The following is a 13221-nucleotide window of genomic DNA, read 5'->3' as shown; positions in this document are numbered from 1 at the left end:
ATTACATGCAATCAAATACCCTCACACGTTTTTATACACATACTTACACTTATATTCATAAATAGAAGGAGTTTAAATCATTAATGAAATGCATTCTGTGGGACCTTTTGTTATTGTCTCTCTACATCAACTCTTCTCCCTTCAGCTTTTAGGTGGTCATTCTCGAGTGGCTGTGTCTGGTTTAATCAAGTGTAGATTCTGGATCACACGAAGAAATTGACACGAAGCATGCTGCTCATACTTTAAAGGATGGGAATTTTTAATGCAGCACTTTCAAAAGAAGAAACCCAAATTAATACTCTTGGGGCCTGCTTTGAAATTCCTGCAAGCCTTTATTGACTCAAATACCAGGCTTTAAATTCCCTTCCCCTCGGTAGCCCTACAACGCATGCATATTTTGTTCACGGTTATTTGTATGGCGTACATTTGACACACAATAATACCTTTAATTTGTGTAAAGTCTGTTCTTGATTTCAGGCCCACAATTTAATCTGCTCACTTTTTTTTCTCTTTTCTCCTCTTTTTAAAAAAAAAATCCAACTTTGAAAAGATTCTGAAAAGCAACAAAACAATCCCCATTTGTGCCACACATTGGTTAAAAGGAGCAGAACAGTGAACTGTCTTATGACTATGACTATTACCAACTATGAACATGGTTAGAACTCCACCCAGTGGAAGAAATGTTGATGTACACAAAACTGTTGTATATTTATAAACACACATCAATGACCACAAACCCATGTCATACAATCCAAATGATATGTTTATTTCAATGTATATCTCTGAAGACAGCTGATCAACAGCACAGCGCTCACACAAATATCTGGTAAATCCCACATTTTGCTACTTTTATGCTTACTTTACTATTTTTCTCTCTCTATATGTCTTATTTATTGAGCAAAGGTTTACACACATGCTTTATTAAACAATGTAATACATAATAATAATAATAATAATAATAATAATAATAATAATGCATTTAATTTATATAGCGCTTTTCATAATACTCAAAGACACTTCACATAATTAAAACATTCTAAAAGCTAAAAATAAATAAATAAGAATAGCTAAAATACAGGTAAAACAAATAAATAGGGACTTTCTGAGTCGCTCGGACCCTGATAAGAAAACAAAAACAAAAACAAACAATCACACATTAAAAGCAGTTCTGAATGTGTGTGTGTGTGTTATTTCTGTAAATTGTATGTTCAATATTATTTATAATTACTTTTCTTATCAGAAATATGATTTGTTTAGATGTAGAGAGCTGTTAAGACTGAACAAGTAATGTAATAAACTATAAACTACTGTACATTTAGTTTTTCGATTATCTACAAATATTAACAATTATTAACTTTTTTTTGTTCTCATCACCTTCCTCAAAACATGTGTTGACTTTGAGCTCATTGTTAAGTTATTATATTTATATTTTATATTGTTAAATAATTATGAGTGATATGATGTTTGACCGCTCCGTGCCAACGTGAGTGAGATCAGCAGGAGCAATCAGTTGTTAGGCATTTTCAATGTGCCTTACTTCATAATGTTATAGTTATGCAGTAGTCTTAGAGCCATATTCGTCCCACTTTAGCAAAGTGCCACTTTGACGTTAGGTAGTAGTTCATTACTTAATTACTTATAATAATAATAGTAATTATAATTGTTTTAATTAGACAGATTAGCTCAGTCAGTATATTCTATTCAGTTACCTCTTGTTGCAATTGAGCTGTGCCACTTTCCTGTTTTAATATGCTATTAACATTTTCTTGAAAATGTAATCATCTTTCCGTATTTTTCTTCTATCTGGTTATGTTGCAGGGAAAAGGCTGTATATGATAATGCTGCACTTGAGAGGTTAAAGATGAACGTTTAAACTAATATGATGAATACATTTTCCTGCGTCCTTGCCCCTGCTTCCTGCATCCAGCCTATGGCCTAGACCTGGCCTCCTTCCCAATGGCAGCTGCCTCCTTCTCTGTGCCTCCTGCCTCAAAGGCCTGGCCTCATTGGTTCAATTCAATTCAATTCAATTTATTTTGTATAGCCCAATATCACAAATTACAAAGTTCGCAATGCCTCATGCCTGGTGGCCCTGCCTCCTGCCATGGCCCTGCCAAATTGTGATTTGGGGCTATACAAAATAAACTGAATTGAATTGAGTGTGACTTGGTAGAATAAAACAGACCGAATGAAAGCAAATTTAATGGTGCTTTTTTGTTTTCTCCAGCTCCCTGATTTACCACTAGGTAGAGCAGCCACTTCACCCTTTTCATCTCTATATTTTTAGTACTTTCCTTTTTCTGTGACAACTGTGTGACTGGACAGACCTAACCGTTGATGATATTATGGACAACTTTAATTTTCAAAGGAACAGGTAAATATGGCATTAATCACGAAAGATAAAGCCTGTACAATACAAACTGTATACCAACTATTGCGATAAAGTACATTTGAACAATACAAATACTGTACCTTTGAGGATTGTACTCTTTAAAGATGAAATGTCAATGTTCAGTCTCAATTTATTCATTACATTATACATTACGTTGCTTAAAATGGTTTCAATTACTGCAGTGACCATAACAGGAGAGGAGGGAGAGAAACACAACAGAAAAGAAGTCCCAGCTGTTCAGATGCAACATCACAAATTAGAGCTCTTAATGTATTTATTCCCCTGACGTATGCTAACGTCTTCAAAGATTCTGCAAACATATAACAGGTTGTTGCATCTCTAATTAATGTGGAAGGTAGTTCAAAGGTTGTTGTTACCTTAAGAGAATACATCATTTATTTTTCTTACAATATACTAGTAAAAAGAAGTTACAGTAAGTAACTTATTAGTGGTGTATAAAATTAACATACTGTTGAAGTGATAGTTTGACATTGGGGATTTCAGATGGTCAACCAGACGACCACATACATCTAATCAAAGGCAATGTAAATTAGAAACATAACACAATAAAGAGGAAGTTGTCGTTGATGTATACATCATTTTAGTCAATCATGAAATTTGTCGTGAATCTTTATTTTTTCAATTTTTTGTCATGTTTCATTTAAATTGAGCTTAAATACCTTTCTAAAATGATCACTATGTGTAATCAAGTGCATTATAGCTTCATGCTACTTAAATACACCATGATCCACCAAATCCAAATGTGTATAGCAATACAAGTTGCATTCATTTTTGACTAAGATTGTCTTATTTAATAATAATAATTTGAAATGTGGTATAATGTGCATACAAATACGCATACAATGACTTAATGACCGAGAGAACATTTTATACAGTGGATCAAGAAAATACACCTACAAGTTCTCCTTTACAAAATGACTTCCTCTTGCTCAGTGGTGACAAATGTTTCAACGATTCTTAAAGGTTCTCACTTGCAATTGGAGCAGGGATTTTAAAAAACATGTACAGAGCTGGAGTGAAGATGAGGACAGTGCCCAGTATTGAGACGGTGAGAAACGCCCACAGGAAGATCCTGTCAAGCACTTGAGCGACAAACTTCCAGTCTTGTACCACCTAGAAAATAGAGGAAATGTGAGATAGTACGATATAAATAAATATAAACATTGAGCTCTTAGAGACATTATAATGATTAGTTAAATCTTTCTTGATCCAGCTGCTAAACCAACCTCGCGGATGAAGTGCTCCTTGCGGATATGTCTGCTGATGTAGCGCACTGAGTAGACAGCCTTGTCCAACATGGTCGCCCAGGCCTCGTCTTCCTTCCCCTCAGAAGTTGTCTGTCCGTGGGCTCCGCTGTTTGCCCTCTGGCCTCCTTTCCGACCTCCAGAGCGAGGTTTCAGCTCTGGGCTTTCAGGAGCCAGCTCTGGGTAGTGGTAGCGGTCGGTGTGTCCGCGCATGCACAGCAACCTCGGCAGCTTCTGGAGGAAGAGATTACGAACCCACGGCGACATGGGGTGATAGGTGGCTGAGGAGCGGTGGTGCACGTTGATGACAAAGACAGTGACAATGATTGAGAGTGTGACAAAGATCATGATGAACAGCAAGTACTCTCCAATGAGCGGGATCACCTTGGAGGAAGAAGGAATGATTTCTTCTATGACCAGGAGGAACACAGTGAGCGACACAAGCACAGAGGTGGAGAGTGACAGCTTCTCTCCTTCGTCCGAGGGAAGGTAAAACACCAGGACAGTCAGAAAGGACAAACCCAAACAAGGGAAGATGAGGAAGAGCGTGTAGAACAACGGCAGCCTCTTCAGAATGAAGGAATACGTGAGGAACGGGTACGAATACATGTCGTCTTTCCTGTTCCCTCTGGCTCCGGTCGCATTTAGGATCTGCCACTCTCCATTATCGAAGAAGTCCTTCCGATCTACCTGGTTGTCTATTAGGACCAGGTCCACCATGTTGCCATCATATGTCCAGGAGCCAAACTTCATAGTGCAGTTCTGGCGGTCAAAAGGGAAGAAGGTGACGTCCATAGTGCAGGCGGATTTGTAACTGGCCGGTGGTGTCCAGGTGATGACACCATTGAACTTGACAATGGCTTTGGTCATCAGGGAGCCTTCGAACCGCCCATCAGCACTGAAGGGACGTGGAACAAAAAGCATTTAACACATTTTTTGTAATTTTAAATGAATTTACTGAATGAAAGTAACACTTTTGATCACAACTTAGTTAGTTATACATACACTGTAAAATGTAATTGCTGACCTTACTTTAAAAAAATAGTGAGCTTAACTCATGTCTGCTTACTTTGTTGACCATACTTAAAGAAACTTGGTAAAGAACACTTTCTGGTGAGTAAAGTTATCAAACTTATCATCTTAAGTAACCTTTACTTAAAAAAAACGAGTGAGGAGGACCCATTTGCAAAGCTCGGAGAAACTCGGGCGCACTCGGCAGCGCTCGACTCGAATACGCATGCGCAGTTGACCACTGAAGACGTTCTTTGTCAGGCGGAATGACGAAGCGGGAAGAAAGCGCCATTGCGTCAAGTTATCTTAAGGTAAGTCTCAGCTTGATAATAAAACGATACCGTTCATCTATTTAGCAAACGTCGTCGTCTCTTCGCCATATTCTTCATATGTTAATTATTGGTTGGATGTTAACTTTGCGTCTTCTATTTCGAAAGCTAACGTTAGCTAGCGTTTAAGCTAGCCAGCCCGTCAAGTCCACCGCGTGTAACCCCAGAAGAGCTTTAGTGTAAATATAACCACAACTTGCGTTTCAGCAAACTTAGCGTGCTTATTAGCGGGTGCAATGATACTTGTCAATCTGTCAGGGCCGCTCTTGAATTCGGTAAGCATGTCTTTTTTTATTGTTGTGTACATGGGTTAATGGTGGAAGGGACCTCGTCGGGAAACGAGTCAAAATTCTAAACAAGTTTATCCGTTTACCAATTTAAAAGTAACGTACTTAACATATAACGTCACCTTAAGCATTTTTTTAATGGCAGACAGGATGTTAGCGGTTATTAATAACCGTGGCTGTGTCACTCGTGTGCACTGAACGCACCGCATTACGGGAGTCACACAACGTTACTGTCATTGAATGAAGATGTAATGTTAGGTTAAGTTGAACGAGGAGTAATTCAACAACAACCGTATGACGCTGACCTCTCGGCCACAGCGAGTGGCACCGTGTCCCAACAGCAAGCGGTACTCGTTTTGTACTGTGTAGGTAATATGACTAAATCTTAAATTATCATACTCTTTCCTTTAGATTCTGGCTGAGTTCTGTCGTTTATCAAGCAAAAATCTGCAAGCAGAGTTCTTCAAAGAACTCGACAAATGCACTCCTCCTCGCTTCCTGGAGATGTCCAAGTCCAAGGAGGGAAGTGATAGCCAGAAACTATAAGTCATACCAGGGGTAAGTTTCTCAAACAAAGTAATTTTTCTTTATGTGGTTACTAAAGTAGTGCCATTGCATGCAGAGCTGTCAATTGATTGTCCTTTAACAGTTAGGAAGTGTGTGTGTGTGTGTGTGTGTTTGAGATATTTGTTTGAGTACATATGTGACTGGGAAGCGAACAGCAGTCCTCCGTGGCCTTCCTGTCATCCTTGGAGATGAGAACGCACACTTCTTCAAGACAGGCTTTGTAAGTAGACTTTACTCAACATTATTTAACTGCCCAATCTATCTCTCTTGATTCACTGATCACTTATCTCTGATTGGGGCCCTTTTTGGTGGTATCTCATGTCTTTCCAGTCGGGTCCAGTTGCAGCTCTCAAGTCGACCCATTCAAAACCCAAATGCCTTCAAGAATAATAAAGAAAACTCATATCACACTCAAACGGGTATTTGTACATGTATATGTTGCAGGTGTGACAACTGAAAACAGTAGGCCGCAAACCTGATCAGCCTCCTGTATTTGAGTTTTGGATGGCGTGAAGCTGCGTCTTGACCTTACGGAAACACAGCAGATGCCACCAAAGGGTCCGGATCAGGGCTAACGAGCTGTCATTTCTATTTCAATTAGTGTTTGATGCCACTGCATCAACCTGTTGTTCTCAGGCTCTTATACATTATGTTGTATTTACATTTGTGCTATTATTGTTCCATTCAAATATCATCCTTGTATGTAAATACCCCAGTCCTTGTGAGAATCCATATTCTTTATTAGCTTTTGCAACCATTCAGTGAATCATATGATGAATGAATGAATGAATCAAAGCACTCACTCTGGAGGAGCATCTTCTTTTACTTGATTATCTAATATCAGAATTTAGCTTTGTCTTAGTGTCTGTGTCTCTTCAATGCTTCGATTGACATTTGATATGTAATTGTGTTTTTTATGCTGATATTGTTGTTAGGACTCCGGTGACCTTCTGGACATGTGTCCCACACCTCCATGGGGATCCTGACAGTGAATGCTGAAGACACTGTGGCCTCTCCTCACTCGCTGCACCTGGAGTCTACAGCTATTGCCATCGTTTTGGACAGAACAGTAGTGATGGGTGATCATGACAATCTTCCACATGCCATGTGGCTACTCTTCGGACTTATTACAATATGGATTGTGGAGGTCCGTTCATACATTCTGTCATATTCATTGAATGTTTTGTAACTCTAACGCTGTTCATCTGTACACATGACATCTATTGCTTCTGTCCATCCGGGGAGAGGGATCCTCCTCTGTTGCTCCCCTGAAGGGTTCTTCCCTTTTTTCCCTGTGAAATGTTTTTTTCTATTTCTTGGAAGTTTTTCCTGATCCGATGTGAGGTCAAAGGTCAGGGATGTCGTAGTGTACAGATTGTAAAGCCCTCTGAGGCACTCAAACATCTACTGATGCAGTAAGGGACTGTCTTCACGATGTGCATGGTATGTGACATGCCGGGTTTTCTGTAGTGGAATTTTGCAAATGCCAAAACCGTGTTTTATCATAGTCTGTGTTACAAAACTTAATCTGGCAACACGTCAAGCATTTTAAGCACGTTTGAGTTTAAGAAAATGTGTGAGGACAAAAACTCAAAAATACATTTGTTTTTCTTAAATAAACGTCCTCCATTATAACTGTTCTCTATCTTTGTTTCAACAGCTTATAGTAGTTTTAGTTCACCTTACTTGAGAATAATAGTAGTTGTAGTTCAGCTTACTTGAGAATTTTAAGGCAATCGGTTTCCTGATTATTTCCTAGTAATGTTGAGGCTTGGACTAGTAACGATAACTCTTTCTTATTAGTACTGCTTACTTAATATAACTTGGATCTTTAAGTTATCTGAATTGACTATTTATTGTCAACATAATTAAAGATTTTAAGTTAACTTCACTCATATCTTTAAGTTGTCAGAATTTACATTTTATAGTTAACCTAATTAATAATTTTGAGTTAACTATACTAATGTTTACTGCGATTACATGAGTTACCTAAACTCAGTGTCCTGATGTTTTTCAACTAAAGTCAACTTATTACATTTTACAGTAACTTTTATCTTGGTGTGTTAGATTACAGATAATAGAGTATTAAAATGTGCTTAAATTCATGAAAATCTGTATTTTCATTTTCTGTTGCAGTACTTTTCATATGAGCAAAGTGACTTAGTTATTTAAGTTTCACTTGAAGGTAATGTTCAGTTTGTCACATTAAAGCTGTCTTACTTCTCGTAGAGGACGATGTCTGGGAGCCAAATATTTTCAGAGGGGACTCTGATGGAAGTGATACCTCCGTATTTGTCTGGATTCCATCGCAGCTTGTAATCGGTCCACTCCTGGTCAACAAAAACACAGGACACAGGATGCATTATTGTTAGGCCTATAAAAAACAATACTGAGTTTAAGTTCGCATTTTATTGGCATCACAGTTCATTAAACATCATTTAATAAGTTATTTTGCCTGGAATTAGATCACATCTACAAGAGCATCATGTTACACACAAAACCACAAAGAAATACTAAAAGTGTATAAATATTTCACAGGGCTTGTTTAGAGGGAAATGTAACTCCTTTTTAAATCGTTTTTTTTTTTACAAAGAAAAATCTTTGTCTTTTAGTCAAATTCTGTTCTGTCAAGTTAATGCTGTTTGATAATACTTAAATGCAAAATGAATTTCCTGTGCAACAACCACAAATATTTACATGTATCAGACAGAACAGAAACAGTTGGTTATGAACAGTGTTAGTTTACAAACATTAGATTGTAATTGGCATAAATGAATAAACCATATCAATACTATCATGTTCCTTCTTATAAAACTATTGCAGTATGTGTAACAGCTTGTGTCTTCTAATTGACCTTTGGCTACGCATTGATGGGAAGAATTTCACCTCTTGGTTTCTATGACTTGCTCACCTGCCACAGCCAAACGTTGGTTGTCATTAGCTGGTTCTTCTCATCCTAAAACAGACAAATATTTAAAAATGGGAGAAAGACCCCAGCAGCAAGATGTAGGTTATGGCACGTGATCCAAATGTCTCGTAATGAGGCTCTGATATTTCCCACTTGGGTTACATTTAAATTTCCAGATATACATCAACATAGATGACACATGTGCAGATAGTGGTAGTCTGAGATAATATATCAGTTATGTTGACATGAATATGTTTATCCCTTCAAACAAAAAGTCAGAAAGTCTGAAATGTGATCTGGGTGCATCATGATATTACATTTGATTAGCTGACGAGATGGGAAGCTTGGTTAAAAGTTAACGAAATCATCCGTTTCCCTCAGACCGAATCTCTTATACATGTCTCTGCCACTTCCTGAGTAAACAAGAAAAAGAAACATAAAACCGGAGGTGGGTGCAGTGAACCCTGAAGCTGAAGCAATATAAATGCAGGAGGAGGTAAATAGATGAAGACGGGAATAGAGATATGAGAGTGGTTCACACAAGTTTATTTCCACATCACTGGAGGTGAGTTTGAAAAACAGGAGGGAGAGTGAGAGCAAAAGACTTGAGAGAAATAAACAGAAGAGAGATACACAAAGACGTTGCTGTTCAGTTGTATCCAGACCAGGCCACAGCTGTCAGACTGAGTTGAATGGTTCCATGATCACATAGAGCAGAGGTGAACCATAATCTAATACAGAGCCATGCACAGTAGCAGCCCAGAGACGCTCAGGGGACGGACACAGAGCAGTGAGGCGGTGCTGCTGTGTCTCTTTCCTGCTCTCTTTCCCAAAATCCACCAGATTGTTCACCTCAGTCTTTCTTCTCTGCCGTGCTATAGGGGGGCTTTATTTAATTCATAACTGATTGTCCTTGAGCAGCACATGTGTTAGTGTGAAAGGATGAAGAGTTAAATCTAAACTGGTCGAGATGAATATTTTAAGCCAAGAAGAGCGGCTCCTCCATTAGAGTCCTCCATTTTCTCTTCTTGGACACCTAAACCATCTCAGCCTATCACAGCCAGCCTCTGAAATATTAAAGGAACACTCCAGAGACAGAGACTGTGTGGTATTAGTTATGTTATGAAGAGTGTTCCAGATCTATTTCAGGACCACAGAAAGCGCCACACTGTCAAGCTGCCAGTGGCCTGTTTGGTTTCAGCATCACAGACTCTGCTCGGCACGCGAGACTTCTGGTTATTGTTCTTTTTAATACATGTTCATGTGTTTTAACTCCTTCTATTCTTTTGACGGATAAAGCTGGAAATGTTCTATGTTTTAGTTGCTGTGAACTCTAAATACTTATCGGCTACACCACTATGTCTATGGATCAGTCCCACACCTACTGATGCCTCAAAAAAAGTTTATGTGAGATTGACTCCAAAAAAACTTGAGTGCACATGATTATGTTAATATAGGACATTTTCACCCAGTGATTAATTTCTGTGTTTTTTATCGGTTTGAGACGAGAATGGAAGTAGGAAAGAGCTATATCAGGCTCTGACTTCACAGATATAACTGACTTCTAGTTTATATGTTGGTATTTTCATTTGATTTCTTGCCGATATGAAAAATGGAGTCGCCCCAAACTCATCCTTTAACATCTGCGTCATGATGAGGTTAAATATACAAATAAAATAAGCTATTCGTTTCAACACATTGTTGAGTTTAACTCCCAAATAGATTCCAAACCTTTTTGTTTTTAAATGCCATGCTATATACTGTATGTCACATTCATATTCAACATGCTTATTATATTGAGCAAAATATTGAACAAATTATGACATGAGTGATTTCTGTGGGATTAACCTGTTTAGTCTAAAAACTTAACATAACATGTAACATAGGAACGTGACTATAGCTTTTAAATAAACTTAGAGTGTTGTGGAAAACTCAATGTGTGCTTGTAGTGTATATCCACTAGTGGGATCCAAACTACAAATCTTCTTCATCATGAAAACAGAAGTGCATGGATATGTGCTTGTGATTGCAGGTGCAGTTCTCACCACATCAACCAGCTGGGAGATCTTGAGTCCAAAGCGTACCCTAACAGTGTCGTTGACGTGCTGGATGGGCCTGACCCAGCGCTGGTAGCCTTGGAAAAGGTTCCTCAGGAGGGCGTCCTCCATCTCCGCCAAGGACACAAACTCACTTGGAGCTGAAACAAAGTATATTTCAGCACCATGGACAGTACCCTTGCTCAAACTGAGATGGATATACTGTCAAGATTGTAAACTATGTTCAGTTAATTTAACTTAAAGTAAATGAATTGTGAATCATTCTTAACACAAGGAAAACTAAATTGACAAACAAAAGTGTATACTAAACAAGTTGCTTCCCTCCAAATCCAGATAATATTCATAAAACAAAAGAGAATTTGCTGGAACATTTCACTGGCAAAGCACATCAATCATAACTGTCTAGAGTTGTGAATGCTCAGGTATTGTAGACATGCAACTCTGTATGGTGTCATCACAAATGGAGGGGGAGGAGTTAGAGATAATATAAGTTGGGCAGTCAGTCAGCCTGAGGCAATATAATGTCCCTGGAGGGACAGAGACCGTAATGTTGTAGAGACAACGATAATGTCAGACATCAGGGACATCAAGTGCAAGAGCTGATGTGGAGAGGGGGGAGTGTGGACCTGCGGCTGGTTTCTCATCTGGCTTCACATCTGTCTGACTTTATCTGGACCATGTGAATAAAAGTATCCACGAAAGCAAACATAACACCATCGGGTATTTTAGTTCAGCTAGATGACCTCTGTCTGTGCTTCCAAGGACTCGTTGAGAGGTGCTGAGGGCTGGACACTGACATCTGACACCTTTGTCTGTCTGATGTACAATCAGCACAACAGAGCCGGGCCTTTGTTCGTGAACTGATAGCTGAATCTCAGTGGAAATAACTCTGATAGCTGATTCTTGTTTTAGTTCCAAATAGTATATTTCTGCTTATATAGTCGCATCCCGATTAAAAAAATTTAAAAAATCAAAAATAAGAAGAAAGGGAGGACATGTTTTCTTCGAGTAGAAATAGTCATAACAAATAACATGAATGAGATTCGGGGAAAGTAACTCAATAAGCGCGGATTGTAACAAACTGCGTCAAAGCACCATAGCAACATACCCTTTGTGTGCATGTTTATCAGATATGACACGGCATGTCTCTCCAACGAAACAGTAGTGGATCCCCCCAAAAAAATATTTAGAAAAAAAACATCAGTTTCCTTACCGTTGATGTTGGCGAGGGACAGCGGGCAGAGGAGGAGGAGGAGGACCGTCAACTTCATGATGCTGTCCTCCCGGTCCGACCGAGCGCTCCCACAGCCTCCTTACTGTCGGCTGTTCAGATGGAGAGGACTACAGTGCACGCGCCGGGGTGCCAGAAACACCGAGGTTTCCATCAGTTGTGATCAACAACATGCGGAAAACATGTCCGTTCACATGGTGCCGGGACCCGGTGTGTGGGTGCATGTGGCCGGTGTTCGTATACTGTTAGACTGGTTGAGGAGTCACGGGGAGCAGCGGTCAGCGGAGCAGCTCTCTGGAGGAGGAGGAGGAGGAGGAGGAGGAGGAGGAGGAGGATGGACGGGTGTGGCTTAGGCGTGGAGTATAACAACTTCACTTACTGTACGTCTTAGTTATTCGCCCACATATAATGACTGTTGTAACACGTTTCCTTTATAAGAGTCTATAATTGGGGTGTGTTGTAATTGTAGTGGCAAAGGCTGGATGTCTTAATACCTCATTCCGGGTATAGGGCTGTATGTCTTCACATTCTAACTGGCAGCTGCGTATACCTCTTGTCACTGTCACGGCTCCTCCACTGGAGGGCGCTAATGGGAACACTAGCACAGGACATCCTGCTGTTAGAGAGAGACAACAGGAGAGACCTTTTCTGACATTTAAAGATCCCCTCTAGCTATAATTTAGAAATTACAGCAAAGCCATGAAATGGAAAAAAAGACTATTTTAATATTCTAATTGGAGCTCATCTTTCTTCTTACATTATCAGGTTCTGAGGTTCATGGTGTATGTGTATTCATTTAAAATGTCACGAGTCATGATATTCATTCAACAGGACTTTGGCAAGAATCATATTTGCTGTTACTAATTGTGGCCTAAATGATACTATATTGTCCTCTACCTGACGATAGCTTTTTAAATTCACAGAATTTTATCGCGTCAAATATTTTTTTTAAGCATAGTTTTCTCTATGACATTATTATTTCATTCAAGTTACTTTATGGATATTGAGTAGATCCACTAAAACCCAAGTACTCAGATGCTTCAGTACAAAAAAACAATGTCAGAACTGGCCATGGAAAAAGTTGAACCATAAATGCTGCTCTACTTTCAAAGCGCATCACTCAAACACTTCGCCGAACTTAAACATAAAAGACGATTCACTTTTTACATGCCCG

At 39.1% G+C, this 13221-nt stretch overlaps 1 protein-coding gene across 1 annotated transcript; it reads right to left on the bottom strand.

The window, feature by feature from the left end:
- Positions 1-3316: 3316 nt before the first annotated feature.
- LOC117737338 (neuronal acetylcholine receptor subunit non-alpha-3-like) lies at positions 3317-12289 on the bottom strand. The gene is made up of 6 exons (XM_034543237.1): positions 12030-12289; positions 10805-10956; positions 8763-8807; positions 8072-8181; positions 3640-4555; positions 3317-3526 (listed from the first exon to the last, which is right to left on the bottom strand). The coding sequence occupies exons 1-6, from the start codon at positions 12085-12087 to the stop codon at positions 3371-3373; spliced, it is 1437 nt and encodes a 478-aa protein (XP_034399128.1). The 5' UTR covers positions 12088-12289; the 3' UTR covers positions 3317-3370.
- Between the last annotated feature and the right edge of the window lie 932 nt (positions 12290-13221).

This window comes from Cyclopterus lumpus, chromosome 10 (assembly GCF_009769545.1).
Source record: "Cyclopterus lumpus isolate fCycLum1 chromosome 10, fCycLum1.pri, whole genome shotgun sequence".
NCBI lineage: Eukaryota > Metazoa > Chordata > Actinopteri > Perciformes > Cyclopteridae > Cyclopterus > Cyclopterus lumpus.
The sequence above is the reverse complement of the archived record's forward strand: the minus strand, read 5'-3'. Positions and strand labels throughout refer to the sequence as shown.